We start from the raw sequence: 25,709 nt of genomic DNA, 5'->3' as shown, positions 1-25,709 counted from the left end.
GCAGAACATCTTTCCCTCCACCAATTGTCTGTTGCTCAAAGGCCCACAACAATCTAAATGGCAAAAATCCCCAAATGCAACATCATTATACTTCCTTTTCTTTTCGCTGTAACTTGTAGCAGTGTCCCAGTAGTGAATGTCATGAAATGTTAAGTATCTTGCAGCAAAAACTAGTTATCTGAACAAAATGTACTAGAAATCATCAATTATAATGATCTGATTCTTTATCTTTTTTTAAATACCAATACATTAGCAGTTTCAAGAACACATCTCTTTCTCACTCTATTTGTCACATATTCCATGAAATTGTCAATAATGATAGTGAAAATGAACTTTATATAAAAGTTTGCATTCATTAGTCATAGCTGAAGAATGTGGCAGCCACAGCTGCTGCTATAGTGCATATATATAAATGCACAATAGATTCTCCCCTTGTTCTTTAAGTAGGAAGCCGCCCACATAAGGATAGAGATAATGAATACCGAAGTACAAGGCACAGATTTGAGGCAAAAAGGAATGAGAGGAGGGATAAAGGAGCATTCTTCTTAGGCAAGATGTCTAAAAAATGGCAGAAATGGGAAATTGAGTCATATCATTTCTATAATTTGGAACTGTGATGGGCAGAAAAGTGAACAGAAAAGACTTCTTCTATCTTCCTCCACAGTGACAGAGGTCACCTGTACACTGTGAATGGGAAAACAATTTTAAAGAAAATCGTGCAGTAAATACAGTATTCATCAACCATTTAAATAAGGTTTTCCATTTAAAAACTATTGATCTGTTAGCCAAAAGGGCATGGACTCTTTGAAGTTTTAGAGAAACTTAAAGGGCAACATCAGGGAAAGTCAATAAAATATAATCCTTTTATGTGATTTGTGTTTTAAAAGCTCCTACAACAAAATTAATATAGTGTTTGACTTTTATATATTACCTGGTAGAGGCAGATGCAATATGAAATCCTAATACAACTTTCAAGAAAGATAAACACATTGCACATGATCTGGTAGATTTCAATAGGAGGGAATCATACATCTTCAATATAACACAAGGAAAGCCTTAAGCACTTTCAAAGAAAGGCAAACAGGCCACATACAACAAACACATACAACAATTTAGTCATTCTAGTTTCTTTGTCGCTTATGTAATAATTTACAGTCCGCAGATGCTCAAGAGCTTTTTTCAGGGACTGGGTTTGCTCCCAGAATTGACTTTGTTGGGAGTTATCAGCCAGCAATCAGGTTGGCTGATTCAGGATACCTACCCAATGCCTATGCCAAAGCCATTTTACACCCATAATCAATAAAGCAATAATGTTTCACTGTAGAGTTAATTCCACCTCCACTGATGAACATCAAAGCCCCGTCCCAAAATGACCATTGCATCCATTTCATGGGTGTTGTCCCACAATGTAATTTCAAGGGATGGGAAGATATCTCTTGTAGCTGCTGTAGCTCCAGATGAGCCAGCAGAAGTACCATAGTAAATGGCCTAGGTACTAGAGGGAACAGCAGATCTGTTGTCAGCAGTAGTCACAAGACCATCTGTAAGCAGCCCAAGTAAGGAAAGCAGTGTTGGAGATTCATTCCCCATGCTGCAGTCATGGGATTGCTGACTATCACATGACGGCATATGTTTTCATTACACAGAGTGGGACATGATGGAAACAGGATGTTTGTGTTACTGTGTTTTCTGGAGTGGGACTATTGTCCTTTATTCATTCTCTTTGCTGTCTGATGCTAGAGATAGAGGGAGCCATGTTGCAGTGCTCCGTGTGTGTTTACATCTAAATAAACGTAGATTAGCCAAATGCTGAGCTACTGAGTTCTGTTATGCAATTGCGCAAACTCTGCGGATCTGTAAGTGTGCTGATGTCAGTTGGGATCAGTCGCTGTGATGTTCAGGCAGGAGAATGCTTTTGAAGCTCCTGAACGATCGACCAGGAGGGAGAGAACCAGTTGGGCATGTGTCTCTGCCAGAGTCCTACTTGTGAATATGCAAATATGAGATCCTAACAAGTAGATTATAACACCTGCCAGACTATATCACACATGTGTTGGCCTGTGAGGTGATTTCGAGTGGGAAATATCCCTTGCCCTTGCCATAGACAGCAGATCACTGCCAGTGGGGGAGACCTCTTTGAGGTAACATAAGTGGTAGTTGCTGCTAATGAAGGCAAGGCTGTTAATGGGTAGGGTTCCCCACCTCAAAAAAAATTCAATTGCTATGGGCAAATCACTGCCTGATGTGGTTTAGGTTTGCTGGAACTCATGATCTCTACAGGGTAGGAACCCAATTAAAATGCTCCCTGCTTGGAGACTTCTGGATCCAGAAGGATTCCTGAATGCTGTGGATTCCTTGATCTGTGGAATGCGGAGGTGACTCAGGCAGCTGACACAATCACTATGAGGTATTCTCTCTTACTGTTTCTGAAAGAGGAAGAGCAATGAAGTGCTTTGATAGGCACAGTGATGGTGGAGAAAGACTTGGGATGAAACTGAATCTGTTAAGAGCCCACATTAACACTTGCATGGTGGCAGTGAAGGCAGCAAAGAGATTGCATAGTGTAGTGTCATCAAGTGGAACCATATTCCATGTAGTAAAGCTGTTTTTACATTCTGGACCCCATAGTAAGTATGTGTACACAGCAGAAGACTGGCCTATAAAAGGTTACCAAATTTTAACTTCTTCACAGCTATTGTAGATGCAGAAGCCCTGCATCACATGCGACTTGGCAGTTTTCTGTTTTCTTCCTTTTAAAATTGACACTGAAATTTCAATAGATGGGGGGGGGAACAACCGTGAAATGAGACAGAACCTTAATAATATTGATATATTTAAAAGGCAAGCTAAACAGAAGTAAGATGCTCTTACCATTTTCACCAGAAGGCAATGACACAGTGTGTGTTGGCACAGTATCAGAATTCACTTTTCCATTTTCAAATGTGTCGTTTTCAGTCTGCTGTAACTGCCAGTTGAGGCCAAATAGATGCATTGCTGGGGACAAAGAAAACATATCATTTAAAAATTCATGAGAGATAAGAAACAATCCACACTAAGCCAGTAGTGAAGTTCGCCTTTTACAGAGAACATCTGAGTTTTGTATTTTTAAACACAGTAACAGACATGTTCGTTCACATAAGCATTTAATTTGTTCAGAATTTGTTTTTAAGATAAGATAAGATATCTTTATTGTCATTGTCCCCTTGCGGGAACAACGAAATTACTCGGTTGCTACATCCACTCAGATAAAGCATTCCGCATAATCCAAAATTACAAAAAGCTAATTAAAAACAGTAAATATACTACAAAATAACAAGTAAAATAAGGTAATACCGTAATTACTGAATCCACTTCAAAGACGCAAAGCAGTTTTAGCAAGAATAAATAGTTCTGGCCACTAAACATAATGCAGGTCACCACCATGGCACAACTCTCAGTCACTTCTTACTATAGCATAATTCCCACATCACTCTCCATACTTCCCTTAACTTCCCAGAGCAACTCACTTCATCTTAAAACAAATAGTTTCCTGGAAGTTTTGAGACAGTGCCTTTACTCTCCAGATTACTAGTAGTTACCTGGAGAGTCTTCCTGCACTGCCTCACTAAACTGCTTCTGAAGTAACAGCCTTGTTGATTTGACAAGGCGGATGGTTCTCTGTTTTGCCATGCTGTGCTGTGGCAGTTTCACAGCGATGAAACATAGCAAGACAGGAAGCATTGTCTAATTATTATCCCACCCAGCCTCCGGTGAGTATTTTTGTTCCGTTTCAAGCTATCAAAGGCATGTGCTTTTCAAGGGTGCGAAAGTTGTTGTGAAACTTTGTCTTCCTTTCCGCTCCATCCCAATTAATACCGTATCACTAGCCTGGTTGATGGCACTGGTAATAACTATGAACAATACACATAGATCATTTCACATTTCATTGTTTCCCACTTTTCTGTTGCTCTCATAACCAGAAAGTTGAAATTTTCTCTAAGGTACATAAAGAAGTATTTGTTTCAGATCTTTGATTCTAAGATCTATTTCCTTTTTGACATCTATTTCCTTTTCTACATCTTAATAATTCCTTATTCCCAATACCACTCTTCCTGTCTAAACATCATATCTGGAACACTGCCAGATGTACCCATATTATGAATACCCTTCACATGAAATTCCTTTTCATGACTTGTCTACTGCTTATGTTTTATTGCTGCCTTAGTTTACTATGAGTATGCAGAATTCCCAAGGCCAATGTACTGTCAGTTACACTGTCTCAATATCATGGTTTCAATAGAAAAAAAAACAAAGATTGATTCCCACTTGGGCATGTGTGTTCTAAATATTCATTACTTAGAATGTTTCAACTACTCTGATTTAATACTTAGCAATGTCGATTACTCTAAATGTCAGAAATCTGAAGCTGCAGATATAGTTTTTAACATTCTTCCAGTATATGTTGACAACTACCAGTGAATATTAACAATCACCGCTGAAGAGTTATCATCATTTGCTGATGAAGTCTGACAATCTCCAGGGTCTGATGTTTAGAGTAGCATCTCCATTCACTCCTATATTTATTGCTTTAATTTCTGAGAGAGAAAATTAATTAAAAGACCTTGCTTGCTTTCTTCACAGCTTCTGCCTGAGTCACTTTGTAAAACAGAAAGATAAAAATAAAAATGTAGTTTTCTAGCTATCTTTGCCTGTTATTCAAAGATGGTGCATATACAGTATACTCATCACATTCTTATTTTACTTCATCAGTTTTACACCTCTTGCCTCTGAAAGCTCATGCCATATTATGACAATTAACCTTTATGGTATTACTAGTATCATGAAGCCCGTTAACTTAACGGGTGCTAGAACAGTGAGTTTGATAAGGGTGCTGGGCCCCCGAGGCCAGAAGGAGCGCCCAGGAGCAGCAGCAGGTGGCGGCGGCGGCGAGGAGCGCGGCGATCCCACCCGGAAAACCCATTGCACAGCTTTGGGAGGCTGCCCAAAGTGCCCTGCAGGGGGCTCCGGCCACATTGGAGGGCAGCCGGCGCCACCCTCTTGCCCGCAGCAGGGAACCTTCAGCCCCGCTGGCACTTGCCCTGCCGCATCCGCCCTCCTCCTCCTCTCCAGCGCTCGGTTAGCGGCTGCTCTCCCTGGCAAAGGCAGCAGATACACCAGCAGGTGGCTGGCTGGGAAGCGTGCGGCGTGTGGGAGGGAAGTCCGCCTGATTGACAGAGGCGCTGCTGCTGCTGCCGCCGCCACCACCTTCGCCGCTGCACAGCCCAGCCTTGCCTGGCTCCGGGGAGGCAGTAGTGGCGACGCCCCCGCGGCCGAGCGCAGAGAGGGAGGGAAGGCCGCGGCCCCGCCGCTCCTCTCATGGGCCAGGGAGATTTGTGCGGAGGAGGAGGAGGCGGACCAAGATGGTGGCATCAGGCTCCGGGGCCGCGGCGGCTGCGGGAGCTGGACCGGGCTCCTCAAAGGCGCCCTTCCTCCTCCCATTCACCTCTGCTGGCCTCCACCCTTGCTTCCCCAGCACGCTGTCCGGCCGGGAGCGGCGGTTGGAGGAGGCAGGGGGGGAGAGCATGTGTGTGTGCGTCCAGTCTCTGTGTCCGTGGGGCACATGCGCAGTAGTGCGGACACAGGGACTGGACGCAGAAACACAGGGACTTTATTATATAGGATAGTTTGTTTTTCTTTTTGCTGTTACAGTTAACATGATCACTTTTCTGGTATTTTAACATGTCATGATAATGTGTGGATTCAACTACTAGGGAAAAAAGGACTACAGAAGCTGAGGTGTTTGTTAGTTATAACTAATGTACTGTGCTTCAAATTCATATTCTGAAAGCAAAAATGTACCCATCAAATCTAGCTGCACAATGAATGCAGTTCATGCTCTCATGAAAACTCTCCTAGCCTTTCTAATACTGCACTCGTATCTCTTGTCATTGGATGGCTGAAAGGATAATATATTCTTGTGAGTGGATTAGATCAATTCATTAATTTGGAGTTTTATCAATGGAAGATCTAATCTAGTTTCCATTTCTGTTTTCACACTACAATCTACAAAAATATGTCAAGATGATGTTATGGACGAATTTTCTAAAATTTGCTATTTATCCAAAAAAGGTGAGAGAATATTTTACATTTTTCATTTCACAGTTGTTCAGCAACAGTTAAAAGAGGAGTTTCTGGACTTGCTTTTAGTTCACCAGGCAGGCATATAAGGCACTTGTCTAAAAATTGAAATGGTTATTTCCCACCCATGTTACTTTAATCTGGATAAAGTGTTAATCAGTGCCATTACTTATGTACTTAGCATCCAGTCTCGATTGAAGGAGAGTGTTTTGGGAGGGATAGGGAAATAGCTTTTGTAAAATTTCTGTCCACAATGCAGTAGTTATTCCCTATAGGTTCCTTTAAATACTTTCACCCTCCACAATGTTTGAACACATTCATCTTCTAATACACCAAACCTCAGTTTTGTAGGTTTTATTTGAAGTGGCTGTACGATAATAAAGGGGATATTGGAGAATGAATAAGAGAAAAACATCTACAAGGCAAGTCCATGCATTTTTCCATTGGATTTGTCATCACTGTTGAATACTATTGTTTTGAAGGATAAGGAAACAAGTGCAAAGGAACACCTCTTCAGAGTTCTTTAGGAACATGTCACCTCTGTGAAAAGTACAACTGTACTTACATGAAGCGAAGTTTTCTATTTTCTATTCCTAATGAAAGGTCAGCAGATTGGGTTGATTGCTCTGTCCATGGCTGAAGGCAGGCAGCAACATTTTGGGATGTAGGGCTCCCAGGATTCAGTTTGCAAACTCATCAAGCTTGAGCTAAAGACAGGAGTTAAGAAGGAAAAAATAGAGCCTACATCCCAGAAATAAAGAAAGGAGAAATGGAGCCGCTACAGCTAACCTCAAGGGTGGGGCTCTGCTAACCTTTCATTGGGAATGGAAAACTGCTTCAGATAGGTACAAGCACATTTGTTTCCCATTCCTGAAATGAAAGGTCAGTAGATCGGGACATACCAGAGCTATCCCAATCTGGTTGGCTGGGTGAGAGTGGACAGGTGAAGCAGAGGCTTAGCAGCTGTGGGGAAGAGCCAAATAAAAGGGTAGTTCGCATTCCCGATCTCTGCACCAAAAATGGAAGTAGAAAAAAGCAGCTCTTGCTGTTTAGGTGAGCCTTCGCACTGCTCCCACTAGCCTACTCTGGGCTTCTCCAGCTAAGATCCTGCCCAAGAGAGTGATGAATCACAGATCCATGATGAAAAGGATCCTGGCTTCCTTTGTAGAGTAGGCTAAAGATCGTAGGTTAATGTAGAGAAGGTAGGCTAAAGATGGGGTATTTTCAAATATATATATAGTGGGAAGGCCGATGAGGTATTTCTAAGGTGGGGGGGGGGGGCGTAAAGGGTTTCTGTAAAGACAGGAGGAGTAAGTCAGGAGAGAAGAAGTTAGGAGCAGAACATGATCTGGATACACTCAATGAAGGCAGGAACAAAATAGAGACTTGGGAGTCCCCAAAGGTTGTTTCCTGCCTTAGTCCGTGGGTGGAGCAATTAACCCAATCTGCTGACCTTTCATTGCATGAATGGGAAAACTGCTGTTCAATAAAGTTATCTATGGAGGATGCATTTACAATGTTAAATATCCCTCTCACATATACAGTCCTATCAAATTAGCATTCTCATTGTGCCTTGTACCCTGTAAAACTGGAAAGGTTTTACATCCCCTTGAATCATAAATCAGAAGAAAAAGACTTCATTGTTTTAAATTTATATTTTAAATTTATAATTGGTTTAAATTGAAAACTGAATGATGAATGAAGATCATGATAGAGTTCATTTTAAATAGTTAAATGTGAAATTCAAGATGTGCAATCCACAATGGCTGATTAACATATTAACAGATGTGGTGGGATTAAATTGTGTGTGAATCTGCCCATCAAACTCATTTTATGCATACAGACTAATGGTTTGTATCTACGGTATGTGCCCTACCAATGATAGCCTTCTTTTTGAAGACGTGTCCAGTTCAAATCCAGTTTAGATATAAAGAGTTACAGCAAGCAAAAATTATGGCTAGAAAAATTGCCACTTCTACAACACAATGAGCATGCACAGAGTTCACCTGGTCATAGCCTTCTCCCCTAGAGTGAGATATCTATTTCTATTTAAATTCTACATTTGCATCTATACATATAAATTCTTCTGCAATACTGGCCAATCTAGGACTATTCAGCACAGTCTAGGTCTGTTCAGCTAAATATTGAATGGTGTTGTGAAACCTAAATGAATGCAGTGGTTTGTTTCCAACACTAATCATTCATCTTTTAAATATATGGTGCTTAAACATATATTTTTGCATCTTCTTAGTTTGCTATGCAGTGTCATAAAAAAATCTACTGCCTACTTTGCATTTTCTTATTTTGCCATGTGGTGTCATAAAAATATCTACTGCCTTGAACTGCACAGAAAACAAAACTGCAGACCAACCTATCTGCAAAAATGCTCACTGAGCTTGCATTCATACAAATTTTCACATGGAGTTCTCAAGCCATTTGCTATGTGTGATACTATATTATAGCACTAAAGCAAAATAATTATCTTGCTTGATTAGTTTTCATATCAAGGGGAATCCTAATGTTTTGTTGTTGTTGTTGTTTAGTCATTTAGTTGTGTCCGACTCTTCGTAACCCCATGGACCAGAGCACGCCAGGCACTCCTGTCTTCCACTGCCTCCCGCAGTTTTATATCCAAGCATTCAAAATGCAAGTGCTCATGTAAGCTTTACCATCGTAACACACTATAAACTACCATTACATGAATCTACAATGGAGACTACAGATATCTTTGGGATTTAACTACGGTATATATTTCTAGTGGGAAAAATATTTTCAGGTGTGAAACTAAATTGTCAAAGCAATATGAGTAACAATCATAAGGTAGGTTATATGGTTTGCACTATGCTGTTCTGCAAGGCATATACCACTATAGGCAAGTCATAGTTCATCATCTATTAAGCAAGACAACTTCAACCCTGAGATGCAGAGCCTGGCATTCTGAACTTTGTACATACCAAATACATATGGTTGCTCCTAAATTGTTTTCATTCATTTTTAAATAAATTGCTAATTGCATAGGCACACTACCAATATAATTCAATGACTATGAAGTATTAGCTTCCATCTCTGTGGTATAAATTTCTTAGCTGGGCATACCTACCAGTGGATGAAATTGAACCAAAGATTCTTGTGCCAATGCACGGATAGTAAACTCTTTTCTATGGTGGACTGCTCATCTACTATCATAATAATACTTAAATAACCAATGATCACTTAACATATATACTAACACAATCTGTGGCGACAATCTGGTAATCAAGGTGTAGCAGAGGGGAAAGTACAGCTCTGCAACAATTTTCGGAGCAGGGGTGATGAAGTCAACCGCAAGAGGACCAGAGTAATGATGGGTCTTTCTGGCTTTGACAAGTCAATAAGCTTTCAGGTTTGTGACAGATTATCACAGGAAAAGTCAGAGAATGAGGTAAACAATCAAGCAGAGGAACAGCAATGAATGCAAAGCGCATGGGGGGGGGGGGAAATCCAAATATCAAATGTCATTATAGACAACAGGTTGCCGATTAAGAATATCACCCATAGCACCAGGCTGCCAGCCACATTTTCAACTTTAGAACCTCCAGAGACTTTTTAAACACTGAAACAAAAGGTATCTTCTAGCAAACTCAGGTGGTAAATGCTTCCAGGATTTAGCCAAAACAGGGTGATTGAGAAATAAGATTGAGCTGTTAGCAGGCTCTGAAGATCCAGAAATTTTGCGGAAGCACCACAAAATCTTTAGGCAAAACAATATGAGGGGACCAAAACAACAATCCCCAAACAGTCCAAGGAGGACAAAGGATGCTGAGTGGCTACAGAGTGTCTGCTGCAAACGGAAAAGTAGGGTGGTGAATAGAGTATTCTAGAAGATGGCATGGCTAGCTGGTGGGCAATCTAACAGGAACACTATATTTTACTTCAGTTATATCTGAATTCAATTATATTCTTTATCATCACTTATAGCACTCATATTAACACCACAATATGAGACATCCCATCAGATGTCAAGGAAATAAGCAGCTATCCTACTTTTAAAAGACACATGAAGGCAGCCCTGTTTAGGGAAGTTTTTAATATTTAATGCTGTATTGTTTTTAACACTTGATTGGGAGCCGCCCAGAGTGGCTGGGGAAACTCAGCCAGATGGGCGGGATATAAATTATATATTATATTATTATTATTATTATTATTATTATTATTATTATTATTATTATTATCTCCTTTAGTTAGAAGGCGGGTCTAGCACTCTACAAAGGTTTATCGTATACAAACTAGGCAATGTATACAGACTAACATAAATAACAAGATTTTAGTTTAAATCAGGGGAACCAGTGGCAAACCATATGTTTTACTATAACTCTCATCATCCCTGGACATTCACCATGTTAGCTAGGGTTGCAGGCTCCCAATCCTTCCTTTAAACCAGGGGTCAGCAACCTTTTTCAGCCATGGGCCGGTCCACCGTCCCTCAGACCCAGAGATGCATTTTAAATAAAAGGACACATTCTACTCATTTAAAAACACGCTGATTCCCAGACTGTCCGCAGGCCAGATTGAGAACGTGATTGGGCCGCATCCGGCCCCCAGGCCTTAGGTTGCCTACCCCTGCTTTAAACAATGAGCTCTTCAAGATGCTGGAACAATAAAACTTCTACTGTGTATTAATCCGTACAATCTTGAAGTATAGGTCATATTTTAAATTTAAGAAAATATTTAGACACCTAGATTTAAGTCACAAGTAAACAGGAAAGTAAGCAGGGAAAGATGCTCAAAATGAAAGTGTGGAAAGTAAAAAACAAAACACAGAAAGACATAAGAGTTGAGCTAAGAAAAAGAACTGTGCTAATAGCATGATAAAATCTGAAATGAATTAATGATGCTCCACAGACTTTATACTACTCTCAGCTCTCTACGGAAACTTTCTACTCGTGAAATATCTAGATAATTATTCATCTCTCTTTTAGATGACCAGGCATAAAAGATAAGATGGTCAGCCTTTCCGGGGGGGGGGGGATCACTATATACCTATATGTTCCTTTAGGATTTTAGGGGTGGCTTGCTCAAAATTTAATTTGGTATTATCAAAAATGCAGTTTCAGTTTGCCTTACTGCACAAACCCAGAAAATAAAATGCAGCAGTGTGATTGGCAAAACAACTTTGTGATAAACCTTTAGCTGAAAATGAGCCAATTTCAAGGTGGAGGTTGGTGATGATTGGTAAACCATTATACTTTAAATTCCTTGATAACTTATCATGTTGCTTTTATCCTTCTGACTGTCAATTACGGTATCTTGCTTTATCTCTTTTTGTACAGCCTGGTTGCCCCACTGAGTATTTTCTTTTCAGTGGCACTGACAATAACAACATGCGACACTTGCAACACCAATCAAATATTAATAGCGTGCACTGCTGAAATTGTAAATATTGTATTATGCTTTGCACTTTGTATGAGGTGGAAGGCATTTCCATGATAACTATTTCTCAAAATATTACTGGGGGTGATTGCCTATGACAGTAGAAAAACTACCTGGGATTGATCTCCCATTACTTAGGTCCACCAAACCCAAGAATACAGCATTTCTAAAAAAAGAAAAGAAAAAAAGTTACCTTATTAAAACTGTATTTTTTAAAAAATATATATTTGCTTCTTTAAAAAGAGTTCTGGAGACACGTTTTGTTCCAGCTGAGGCAGATGAAGGTATCCTGTTGTGCTGCTGCAAATGCACCATGGCTTTTCTTCTTTCTGTGCTCCTTCCAGAGGTCATTTCTCCTCTGATCACTGCTATGGATGCACAACCTGACTGTCTGTCTTCAGGCACTGTGGTTGTTTTCAAAGGATTCCCACATGGCAGGATTGATGTTGCCAGGCTTCTCGTCAAGTTTGCAAACATCCTTGTAACACAGAGTTGGACTGCCTAGTGCCTGAAGCCAGCTCCTTGTAGAGTATGTCCTTGGGGATCCTGCCATCTTCTGTTCTGTGGACATGACCAAGCCAGCATAGACATCACTGAGATAGGATTGCAAGCATGCTGGGAATGTGGGCTTGGGACAGCACATCTTTGTTTGAGATTCTGTTCTGCTGTGTGATGCCCCAAATTTTCCTGACAATGCGCATGTAGAAACCATTGAGGCGTAGCTTCTGGCAGGTGTAAATTGCTCATGACTCACTTCCATAAAGCAGTGTGCTCAACATGCAAGCCTGGTATATCTGGAGAGCACCAAATTGGTTGCTTCTGGACTACACAAACAAGTCCAGGCAACCAGTAGTAGAATAAAAGCCACAAAGTAGACAAGTGTAATACCCATATAGTGGTGTACCCAGTGGTGAACTTACTGACTGCCATCAATTTCTACCTAAGGTTGCAATAAGTCTGGAATTTCCTGGACATACCTAGAATACTATAGTCAGCAGCAGCGTCCTGGCAGAAATCTGCAAAATCCGGACATATAGTTTTTCCGGACATATCGTTGATTGCTTTTCAAAAACAGGAAAACTAAAAAAGCTCAACAACTTTTGTGTCCAGATTTTTACTTTTTGAAATATGGCAACCCTATTTTTACCACACTTTAAAAAATCTGATACTTGGGGGTAATTTTGCCATAATTTTGCTGCCACTGTCCATAGTTCAGGTGAGAGTTTGTAGCACGCACTTTGGGAGAATGAATTGAGATGCTGAGACACCTGAAGTGATAAGGGATACAGGTGGCTTTAAAAGGCCGGCATTGTCTTCTCCATCCTTATTGTTTCCTGCGTGGCAGCCCACCCAACCTCTTGTACCCCCATAGTTTCAAGTATGGGATTAAGCAGTTGCCATTTCTGGGACCAAGTAATAACCCCACAATCAGCAAAACAAATCTCATTTCTTATTTGCCTAATTCATGTTATAGCAGTCGCGGGGTGGGGTGGGGAGTTATGGTAATTTGGTTGGTTTGGTGCAACACTCAGTCTGACACAGCTAGCAAGTGCACTATAGTCAGGAAGAGAGTTAAATAGAGGCTACCTTAGTTAGTTGACTTCTGGCAGATGACCAACAGGAAGTGTTATGGAAGAGGAATTACTCTGTTTGAACACATCTACTGCTGTCCAGGCATGATGCAAGGGTTAATGATAGCACATTTTTATGCTCACTGCAGATATCTTTAAGGTAAGTGGATGAGTGAGCAAGCACAAAAAAGTCATATTTATGCTCATTGTTGATTTTGTTAAGTTGATGCATTTTTTGTCCTATACCTCATTTGTCTTGCATCTTCATTTTTGGGGAAGAGGGATAACCCTTTGCAAACTATAAATCAAACAGCTGAAAATAACATGCTGGCAGCCATCACCATAAGAAGTGTCAATAATACTCATCATAGCTGTATTTCTCATTGGCTTGCTGCCTGGAGTACATGGTCCTTGTGATTACTGTGTCATACTAAAACACCCTCTGAATAAAGATTTAAATGTCACGATATTTAATGTACTGCAATACAAATTATGATTTTGCTATGATATGTTTCAGTTGTGTCACTCCTCAGATCAGCTCAAGATGGATGGGTTTACTCAAGGGTTCACAGAAGCAGTAGTAAGACATGGTCTCATGCACCAATGAGTTGCTAAATCTAATCAAGCAGGATTTATGATGCTGACACACGCACACACACACACACACATATGACAAAATGCATTTTACATTGCTATTGCTATTTAAGTATTTGTTTTACTACAGGAAAAGGCTGCTTGGCATACATTTTTCCTTTGACCCTGGGTAGCAAATTTACAACTAATTCAGTAATAACTTTTGAAGCTAGATGTTAATAAAATGCAGATACACCTGGAGACATGACAGCTGCTGAGAGGTTGGAACTGCAGAAAAGGCCGACAAATAGGTCAAGCTACATTTTAGTCAAAACACTTCTGATGAATCAACCCACTTCACAGTCATAATAATGCCGCATCAAAACATTATTTAACCCTTAGACATTATTTATAACATCTCAATTAGTAATAACACATTACAGTATTTATAATTATTGGAGCCATTTTTTTACAGAGTACTTTTTTGTTCATACAGGTGGTCTGAACTGTCCCCAAATTGTCCCTTCCATTGAAAAAAGCTTAAGAGAACAAATAAAATAGGGCCAGTAACGAAACACAAGATGACACCAACAGAGATGGGAAAGGACAAAAGAAAATGAAAATTGAACAGAAACGCAAAGGTAAAATGCATTGACATAGGATTGTTTGCAGTGACACATCTGTCCTGCAGTCTTGTGTCCATGAAAACACACTAAAGGACTTTCCAGAACATATAACCAAAATCCAGAATATGAAATAAGCAGCCAGCGATGTACCGAAAGCCACAAGTCTCAAGTAAATGTGTTGGTGATCACTTTTCAATTTGGTACCATGTAAATGTAGCACTGAATCTGTTACAGTGGTACCTCTGGAGGTCTGTTCGTAACAGGAAACCGCTTGTAACATGAGGCACACTTTCTCTAATGGCACCTCCCGCTGCTGCCGTGCTGCCAAAGTGCGACTTCTGCTTGCATTCTGGGGCAAAGGTTGCAACAAGGGGCATCTACTTCCGGGTTAACGGAGCACATAACCCGCAGCATTCATAAGCGGGACGGTACGTAACACGAGGTACCACTGTGCTGTCAAAATTCTTTGTCAACACTGATTACCTTTAATATTCTAAGCTGATATTGCAATGCTACGGCCAGGATATTAAGCTGGGCAGGGGGCTGGGCGGGCAGGCTAATACCTGTGGCACATGAGTTAGCCATCCTTGCCCTAAAGTGTATGTTCACACACCTTGAGAAGGTTCTAAAAATAGAAAAGTGGCTCATAATAAGATTTTCCCTCTCCCAATTTTTTTCTCAGCCTAGGTTTTTTTATGCATTGAAGACGACATGCTCAGATCACAATTACTGGACATACTTGAGAAGATGTGTGGATTTTGCTCTTTTCCACATTTCACAGGCAAATGAAAGAACCCTGCAATATCAGGGTAAGGGATATGAAGGGGACTGTTTCTCACTTAAATAATCCTTTGCCACACGCTCTGCAGTTTAAGTCTGATGATTTCGTTGGAAAATATTGATCTGCTAAAAAATAGTATTCAGTAGTATTTAAGTATGCTTAAAAGTATGTTATAGTTGCTTCCTTTAATTGCCTTTCACCTTTTCAAAGAAGAAAAGTAGAAGCATGTTCAACATTTTAAGGTTACGTTTTATTTGTTCTCATATATAAATTACACACCATTCCTAAGAGTTTAAACAACTTGTTCCTTTCCCCTCCAATCTCCCTTTCTGCTTTTCTCTACATTCTGGGGATTAGATTTTTGGCTTTGCTCAAGCTACCATACTTTTTGGTTTCCTATTCACTTTCCTATGTCTTCTCCTGCCTGCTTTCCTCTTTGTTGTTCTCCTGTCTCCTTGTAGTGACCTCCTGGCTTTTCCCTCTCTCTCAATGTTGTGTCCCTTTGTTTCCTGTTTCCTTTCTCTGAATCACTGCATCACCAAAGGCTTTGTTGTCATTGTGTTGGAAGAATGACAAGACACACCAGTCTCTCACTGCATACCCTTGTGCCAGCTAGCCAAAACAGCTGCATAGCTGAAAGGTTGGAGAGATGAGACTCCACTTTAGGAAGCTAGGTTTCCTTCTGCACTACTGCAGGACAGGAAAAACAAAAACAAAAAAACACCTCCTTTAAAAATGCATTTCCTTCACTTGAACAATTAAATAAATACAGTGACTTGGAATGCATGCCAACTTATATTCTATATCTATGCTAGACGGCATGACTGTATCAGTTCTACTACAAAGCCCATTTATGAATCATCTGTGAGAAAGTGCACTGTGTGCCTAAATCAGAATTTGCCCCATTTATGACATCATAAATTTATGACCCAGGTGGCGCTGTGGTTAAACCACTGAGCCTAGGGCTTGCTGATCAGAAGGTCGGCGGTTCGAATCCCTGTGACGGGGTGAGCTCCCGTTGCTTGGTCCCAGCTCCTGCCAACCTAGCAGTTCGAAAGCACGTCAAAATGCAAGTAGATAAATAGGAACCGCTACAGCGGGAAGGTAAACGGCATTTCCATGTGCTGCTCTGGTTTGCCAGAAGCGGCTTTGTCATGCTGGCCACATGACCTGGAAGCTATACGCCGGCTCCCTCGGCCAATAATGCGAGATGAGCGCGCAACCCCAGAGTCAGTCACGACTGGACCTAATGGTCAGGGGTCCCTTTACCTTTACCTTTATGACATCACAATACAAAATTTTAATAGATTTTCCAACCTTTCATTATCAATATATATTAGCACATTTTTCAGTACAGGTTGCAACTTCTCTCATTTGGGGTAATGGTTTTGTGTAACATTAGAAACAGACACAAACTGGCTCTTCAAAAGTGACTTCCTACTACAGCTAATATTTCTACAGCCAATAATTTCTCATCTCACTGCTTTGTTTAAAGCACGCTGTTATGAAATAGGTAAATAAAATGGGAAACCATTTCAATTTCATATTAAGTAACTCATCGTGAATTATACTTGGATGGCCTATTAAGTGAGAATTTCGTATTACATCTGAAGAGATGGGAGAGCTCCATATAGAAGTGAATTTAATCCATTAACTGCTTTATGGACCCCAAAACCTTCAAAGTGTGTCCCTGAGTGTCAGATTTTACATTTAGGTTGCTGAGTTAGCTGAAATATCAGTAATATCACCAGTACATAAAAAAGCTCCCTCTTGAATACACAGAGAAGGCAATCCCTGTGAATTGTTTATTTCAGCAGGCAGATGAACTTGTTATTTGTGATGCAATGCAGCATAGCTATACCCATTCTCAACAGAATCAAATTATATAAAATGCTGTATGGCTCATTTTGAGGAATTATATTTTTTTTAAAAAATATTCTCAACACCTAAGTAGGTATATGACACAAGTACGGGTATTCCAATACATGCTTCAACACATTAATATCTCAAATCATTTTTTCACCTGTGTGGAAGCATAGCAAGTCATTGTAATCGTCTCATTCTCTATTTAGCATTTTATTTCCTGATATCACAAGTCCTCATTCTTCATTGGCTCTGTCTCACTGGGCAACATCCATATTTGAATGGTGGCTTTGCATGTATCCTAGGCATACCTGCCATGTCTCTCGCGAAGAAATCCGGGATCGACAGCCACGCGACACCGGAAGTTGCATAGACACAACTTCTGGTGTCGCTTTGCCCATCTATGGGCACCGAAAATGGCCAGCGCCGGAAGTCGCGCCTACGCATTTCCGGAAGTGCGTAGACGCAACTTCTGGTGTCGCTTTGCCCATCTATGGGCACCGAAAATGGCCAGCGCCGGAAGTCGCGTCTACGCATTTCCGGAAGTGCGTAGACGCAACTTCCGGTGTCGCTTTGCCCATCTATGGGCACCAGAAAATGGCCGGTGTTGGTGCTGGAAGTCGCGTCTACGCATGTCCGGAAGTGCATAGATGCAACTTCCAGTGTCGGCGCCGGCCATTTTCGGTGTCCATAGAAGGGCAAAGCGACACCGAAGTTGCGTCTACGCACTTAGGGACATGCGTAGACGCGACTTCCGACGCCGGCCATTTTCTGGTGCCCATAGATGGGAAAAGCGGCACCAGAAAAATGGCCACTGACAGGAACCAAATTAAGGGAAATTTACGGGAGAGGAGCTGGAACGGGAGACTTGCGGGAAACGGTAAGGAAAAATGAGGGTTTCCCGGGAAATACAGTGGTACCTCTACTTATTAATTTAATGTGTTCCGAACGCACATTCGTGAGTAGAAAAAATTTGTAAGTCAAATCCCATAGGAATGCATTGGGAGAAAAAATTCGTAAGTCAAAGCAACCCTATCTAAAAACTCATAAGTAGAAAAAATCCTATCTAAACACCATCCACGATGGCGGACGGAGCTCCATTTGTAAGTAGAAACATTCGTAAGTCGAGTCATTCATAAGTAGAGGTACCACTGTACGGGGTACTTGGCAGCTATGATCCTAGGGTTTGTTTTATCCCTTATGATGTCCCCCATCATATGGGAAAATCCTTAAGTATTTTTAATGACCATTTTGTGTTTTGCAGCACATTTTAAATAGTGTACCATGCAAGAAAATGTAAAAAAATAAATAAAACAAAACCTGTAGCTGCTTTCTACTGGCCATGAATGGGCCTATTTTCAAATAATAATAACATCAACTTCCTCCCAAAAGAGCCCAGGATAATAAACATGAAAATGGTAAAAACAACACAAAGATTTAATGTTATTTAGATGCAACACCACTACTGTACAGACAATTTTTAACGATATATTTAATGTACACAGCCTTAAATTTGTCACTGAAAAGTTGCCTTTAGAAAGCAGCAGCAGTGCAAACAGATGAGCCAATGGGACTTACAAGATGGTACTATCTATGAGGGCTCCTCTAGGGTACAAATAGCACATCCAAAATGGCACTGTCCCCTTCTTCAAGCATTAGAAGGAAGAGCAAGAGTATCATAAATGCAAGTAAAGGACCATTAATGGGTTATCTGCCCACCAAGAGTCAACACTGTTTGCTTCAAAATTTAAGAAGTGGAAAAATAAGGTCAGTTTTGCAGCAGCATTTATTATCAACACTATAGTTGGCAACTTTTAGACCCCTCTAGGTTAATTAAGTTAACACAAAATCTAAAACTAATGCCTTGGTAAGGATAAAAATACATTTGATTTAACAGAGTTAAATTTGTAAAAAGGGCTATTAATTGCATGTTTATATTTTCATATACTTAATATTTTGGGTTGCAATCCAGCCTACACATGATTAAAATAATCATATGCTTGACGTCAGTGATACTTAAATCTGCATAACTGCTCAGGAATGCAGGCTTAGCTGTTCTAAATGTTCAAAGACATGTATATATGTAATTTGCTTTGACACTTTCCAGGGGCAGGGAAAGTGGGATTAGAGTGGGCTATAAATCTAAATAAAAACATAAACTGATTAACGTAACTACACCATACACCATCTATGGACTATGCTGCTTAAACGTGGCCCATACATTGATCACAGAAAATCACAATGCATGCATCAAAGAGGACAAAGAAAATCCACTGAGGATTCAAATAGCAATATACAGCCGAAACTGCCAACATAATTCCTATAAAAATCCTTTGGCTTTCCTGGGCAACAGGAAGACTTGCAATCTTCTCAAGGCCGCCATATTCCATCAGCAGGAAAGGTGAAAATCTTACATTACTCAGCGGCCTTTTTTTTTTTGCATTATTCACCGTGGCTTCTGATTCAACAGGGATCCACTTCAAAGATTTTATTCAGCATAATGCTGTGGCATGGACTGAAAGTTAACTAGTTTGTTTCAACATAGAGTCTATCAACATTTTAATTTCATGAGGGGTTTTAGCTTTGTATTAGTTTTTACAACTAAGTATGCATCATGGTTTTATTTAAAATATTAAATAGTTCCACGGAAGCTGTAGAATACACACTGTCAATAGTTGAGCATTTTAGTAAAAAGAAATCATTATTCAGAACATGGAAAGATAAAACAGTTAAACGCAAAATTCTATATTATTAGAATTATAAATTTATCTGTTTCTCATTATGTACACATATTTTCACATATGTAAAAATACTTGCTTCTTCTCAGAAACGAATTCTTTCCCCCCTGCATGAGTTTGCCCACTTCTTAAGCGCACTCCCCTTTTTAACAGAGAAATGATGGCTGAATTATGGCCTTATCCTTCCTAAACAGAAAAGGTAGTGCATTTCTAAATTATAGTTCAATTTTTTAAAATGACATTTCACTTGCCATTTTGAAGGGAAATGGTTACAAAACGCAGGTATTTTCTATTCCATCTGAAGAACTTTTAATTAAATTGCTTTCATCACCTCTATTGTTACCAGCACATGTGGATAAAAAGACAGCTGTATATTATGCAGTTTTCCACTGTCCATATATAACCAGAAAACAAGACACATAGATTTATAATGACAATAATCATAAAAAGCAAACTTACCTATAAAGTAAGATAGTAGTATTGCCAGTAGCACAGAGACCCCTACAGCACAGAGTGCTGTACATTTCCAGCTACAGTACTTTGAAGACTTTTTAAATTTAAAAGCACTTCTTGATAAGGTGTTCCTAGGTAGTGGTCGTGTCGGAGGGGAATAAACCGAGCCGGATGCCATTGTGTAACCCGGTGTCGCAGTACTGAACAGTGGTGTCGTCCCTGTTCCTGTTTTGAATAGGAAATGCCTGCAGAAAATAAGAAGTAAATACAAATTAGTGTCTAGGATAGTTAATGGTACTTTTCTTCTTGCTCCGTATTTGTTCATTTTGGGGGATAGCATCTTAACATTTCTTCAGGTTTGAGGATTTTTATATACGATGGCCCTGACACAGAGATTCTGACTGGCAAAATATGTAATCTTCTGGATGGGAAAGAGCTACTTTTATTCAGTCCTCTATTCCTATATTAGGGGACAGGTGCTGCTGTCGATGCAGTTGGCATGTCTCTCTTATTTACGGTGTGCAAGATGGATGCAGATGGTAAGCCTAAAGAAATGTAATTGTGGCGTGCAGATTGCCCTTCCTGGATCTGGGCATTGTAGTACCACAAACAGTGTTAAGCAAACCTCTTGTTCAGAAAAAAATATTAATGTCTTATTTCCGTTGGCTACCAGAACTTTAGAAGTCCACAAATACACAGTGTATATTAAAACTCACGTTTTAAGCACCAAGATCCAAAGGCTCAGTTGGACATTTGTCCCTACACAATCAAGAGGAAATATTGTCTAGAACAGCACATTCCCAATTTGTGATTCTTTGCTTATTCTCACATATTCCTTAGGGAACAGCCTAAACAGCTTCTTGATGACAGTTAGACTACTACTACTACTACTACTACTACTATTTATACCCCGCCCATCTGGCTCGGTTTCCCCAGCCACTCCGGGCGGCTTCCAACAGAAAAATAAAATGAAATAATCTATTAAACATTAAAAGCCTCCCTAAACAGAGCTGCCTTCAGATGTCTTCTAAAAATCTGGTAGCTGTTTTTCTCTTTGACATCTGATGGGAGGGTGTTCCACAGGGCGGGCGCCACTACCGAGAAGGCCCTCTGCCTGGTTCCCTGCAACTTGGCTTCTCGCAACGAGGGAACCGCCAGAAGGCCCTCGGCACTGGACCTCTGGGCAGAACGATGGGGGTGGAGACGCTCCTTCAGGAATGCCAAGAAATGCCATTTGCCCAACATTACCCTAATTTTGTACAGGGGTGGGCAGTGTTAGGGAAGGAAAAAGGTCATTTTGGGGGTTTTCTGGGCAAGGTACGGTAGTTCTACTTGAGTTAGGAGGAAAAACATGTTTTCAAATTATGTTTCTAGAGGTGCATAAAGAGTATTATCTTGATTCTATGTATCTATCATCTATCTATTTCAAGGTAAATATGACAGATTTCTTAACATTTTTATAGCATACTAACTGGCCCTGCACGCGTTGCTGTGCGTTAGTCTGTGAAATGGAGGGTAATAGCCCCCCTTCAGATCCCCCTTAGCCTCAGAGTCCCCCTGAGTCGAGGTGAGATACTGTGGAGAGGGCAGGTTTCATCCCTGTGTCTTCCCCCACCCTGTTCTGACCCATTACCTATCCCTGCCCTCTATTCGGACACCCCATCCCCCCCCCAGGCAGGCCCCTACCTCTACTTGGCCTAGTCTGGAAAGCGGCCTAGTCTGGAAAGCCGAGGTGAGATATTATGGAGAGGGCAGGTTTCATCCCTGTGTCTCCCCCCACCCGGTTACGACCCATTATGTATCCTTGCTCCCTATTCACCCCCCCCCCTGTTAGCGAGGAGGATATTCATGGTAAGTGTCCTTTGAAAATAAAAAGATAAAATGACTGCCTTCCAACCTTAGGGCTGCCACACGTCCTGTTTTCCTGGACATTACTGGAATGTCAAAGGCATAATTGACATCCAGGGGGGATTTCCGAAAGGTGGCATTTTCGGTGGATCTTAGGCACGTCAATGGAAAAATCACAGGTTTTTGGCGTTTTTGTAAATAAATTTAAAAAGCTCAACAACTTTTGGGGTGTCCTGGTTTTTACTTTGTGAAATATGGCAACTCTATCCAGCCTTCACCAATATCTGTTCAGAAACCAACCAATATCATCAACAAAAATGCCATTCTAAGGTATTGGTCTCTATCAAGACTACTGCATGGAGAGAGGTTTAATTTGATGCAAAAAAAAAAAAAGCACCTGCATACCAAACAGCAAAAGAAGAAAACTCCCATTACTCCCAATGATCCTGCAGCCACAAATTTTCAGCATTGCAGTATGTGGGGGGGAAATCAAATTCCCCTCTCTGGGTGGTGATCCCAATCTAATCAGATGCCCCTTGCATTTACTTTTAAGTAAAAAGGGTGCAAAGAGCCAGGGCTGTCTAAAGCATATGCGGCACCAGGGTGCAAAGAACCACCTGGCGCCCCCCCCCCCCAGGTTGCCCAGTCCCAGGCACGCAGGAGTGCAGAGTCGGCCAGCCGCCTCAGAGTCTCACTGGCTTGGTCGCCCCCGAACTCACAGCGCAGAGCTGCTCAAAGCAGAAGAGCCCGCTGCGGTGCTCCAACCAACAGATGGGCTCTTCCCTGGACTCTACTCTCGGGCCCTTGACTCTCGGCCTGGTGCCCCTGAGAGCCCAGTGCCTGGGTGCCCCTCACCCCTTGCACCTATGGGTAAGGCGACCCTGCACAGAGCTGTGCACAATACAGTTAATGTGTGGTTTGACCTCAAATATAATAAAGATGTAGCAAGCCTCATGTTATCTACATCTTAAAAGACTACTCTTAAAAGATTATCATTATCATTATCATCATCATCATCATCATCATCATCATCATTTCTATACTGCCCTTCATCAGAGGATTAGGGGCGGTTTACAATACGAAAACACAAAAATATATAACAATACTCTTCCCCATTCCGCATACACACAAAGTTTAAAAGGCCATAGATTGTTTAATTAGCCAAAAGCCTGGGAGGAGAGGAATGTCCTTGCCAGGCACCTAAAGATACGTTTTTTAAAAATCTGATTTCCTAATTTAAGCACTTTTGTGCTGCTTTTGGCTTCTTTCCTAAGGCAATCGTGGAAGGGAGTTTTAAACCAGCTCCCACATAGAATACTATACATTTTCTGTAGTGTACATATCAGGCACAAATGTACTGAGGCAGCTTTCCAGAATGGGTAGACTCAGCAATGATCCTACACTTTACAAGCGCCACATAGGTTTTCTACCAACTCCTACACAGTCACCCTTACCAAGCGGGAGTGTTATATTATGGGAAAGTCTGAGACAGCACACAATATGGCATAGAGTTTTAGTCTTAAATTCCCTGCCATCCTTCTGCTAAAAATGTAAGTGCCTTTACAGAGTTGTCATTTGCAGATCAGCTAGGAAATTCCAGGGGAGGGTGCAAAAAAGAAGAAGACAAACAGAAACCTCCTTAATAAACAGAAATCTGCAATTCAAAATGTGTGCTACAATCCCTATTTGGATCTAAATTTTGAATAAGAGAAACTACCATAAAAGTTTGTTACTCACACTTAGGTAACATGTTAATTGTGAATATCATATTGGTGATACTGCTTGTATGCAGCAAATGAATCTAGCAGCATTTTGAAAAGTTTTTCCATTTAATGCCACTACAAGTATCAGCAGCTAAACAAAATTATGAATCAAGAACTAGTAAGTACTTTATACATGTAAAGAGTTATTCAATTACCCTTTTAAAGAGTTATTTTGTCTCAATATATCATATTTGATTAAATAAAATCTGATTTTTTAAGGAAAACTGCAGACTTTTATGATAATGACGTTGCTGTGGTGTGAGCTTTCTAATATTAACAATAATCAAGTTTGAAATCTTTAAGGAATTGGATAACAGAAAGCTGGCTTGTGGCCATGTTTGGATGTCACAGTTTAGTGTGACATGAGCAAGACTGTGAGCCTTGAGCTCATGCACTCCCCCATTCCTTCTTATGGTGTGGTTGTGAAAAATTCAAATGTTTTTGCTACTTGGTTTCAAGCTTTCTTGTTTAGCTTCTGTTTCTGCAACTTTGGTTTCAAGTTGGTTTGCTTGTACAAACTACAGTCAATGTTAACTACAATTTGTCTATTTGGACATAATGACAAGCTGCAGTTAATCAAAAACAGAAGTGAATGCTTCAAACTCCTCACAGCCATGCTGTGGGAAAAAAAGGCAGAGCACATGAGCCGAAGGCTTGCCTAGATTTGCTCATATAATATTAAACCATCATATAGCACGGGGGGGTGGCCCTTTAAGCCTCTCCACCTGGCCTTCAGAATTCTCCCCAGGCCAAATATCCTCTCCACAAGCCATGCCTCCTCACTGCCCTGCTTTACATGCTTTATTATGGAAACCCAGCCAGATGGGAGGGATGTAAATAAAATAATAATAATAATAATAATAATAATAATAATAATAATAATAATAATATTTTGGCCTTACTGGAATTTGTTGTTGAGCTCTTGATAATGCCTTTCAGTATGGCTAAATGGAAGGTAAAGATGGATGTGTCAGTTTGTGGAGAAACTAGTATAAAGGTAATATTTACATTCATTGCCCCACCTACTTTTGCCTCTGGCCCCTTCCATTACTGGCATTTGGCTGAAAAGGCATACCCTCCAAAATTGTCACAGGACTCAAGGCTCTACTTCTAGAATGACATATTTTCCCTTTTCATAAAATCTTGCTGGTACACACACACACACACACACACACACACACACACTAGAGTAGTTTAATTACATGCACAGCATTATGTGTTCTGTGTCTGTCTCTTTGAAAGCACAAAACCGATAAAATTCACTAGAAGCTTCTTAGTAGAAAACCAGAATGGAAAAACAAGTTGTCGAGGTTTTTTTTTTTAAAAAAAAAAATGAACAGAATGAGAGAGTACAGAAGTAGGGTAGTAAAATCAAATTAGCTGGAAACAACATCTTCTAAAGAACCAGGAACAGCTTGTAAATCCAGCCAAAGGCAGTATAGCTCAGACCACCAACTGGAAACCTTACAAAATAAATATCACCCACATTAAATGAAAGCCACTTATCCATCAGTGCGAGGATAAGTTAGAAACAATTTTTTATATGATACGTTTGTGCTAAAAGTAGCCAAAACCAGAAATGTATTTTATGTATTGTCAAAAAGGCGCTGAAATCCTTACCCAGAAAATTCATTAAAAGAGAGATTTCAAAACACTATCTGATGCTGACTCTGAATTTCAGTGTAATAATGGATACGTTTCCCTTTACAACTTTATACTGTATAGCTTTATACAGCTTTCTGGACAAAGGTAGTCAGAAAACCACTATTTGTTTTCTTTAATATATGAGAAAGTCAACCCCTTACAAGAAGGCTGATGTTTCAGCTTAGCACAGGGGTAGCTGTCTGTTGGTCCACTGTCAGAATCTAGTCAGTCAGCTAGGTCCATTTAGCCCCAATCATTCTTGCCAAGCACTGGTAAGAGAAAAGGTAAATCACAGATTTTTTACCTAGGGAACCCAATCCCCA

At 40.5% G+C, this 25,709-nt stretch overlaps 1 protein-coding gene across 4 annotated transcripts in view; it reads right to left on the bottom strand.

Moving 5' to 3' along the window:
* Window positions 1–25,709, bottom strand: part of LOC118083382 (teneurin-3) — a 271,449-nt gene that overhangs the window by 133,289 nt on the left and 112,451 nt on the right. For all 4 annotated transcript variants that reach the window (XM_060278721.1, XM_060278719.1, XM_060278718.1 and 1 more), the window contains exons 3-4: window positions 20,138–20,376; window positions 2,872–2,994 (exon numbers count right to left, since the gene is read on the bottom strand). In XM_060278721.1, coding sequence (XP_060134704.1) covers window positions 2,872–2,994; window positions 20,138–20,309 — 295 coding nt within the window. In that variant the 5' untranslated portion in view covers window positions 20,310–20,376. The remainder of the gene's footprint in view (window positions 1–2,871; window positions 2,995–20,137; window positions 20,377–25,709) is intronic.

This window comes from Zootoca vivipara, chromosome 9 (assembly GCF_963506605.1).
Source record: "Zootoca vivipara chromosome 9, rZooViv1.1, whole genome shotgun sequence".
Classification (NCBI taxonomy): Eukaryota; Metazoa; Chordata; class Lepidosauria; order Squamata; family Lacertidae; genus Zootoca; species Zootoca vivipara.
This window is presented reverse-complemented; position numbering and strand designations above follow the sequence as displayed.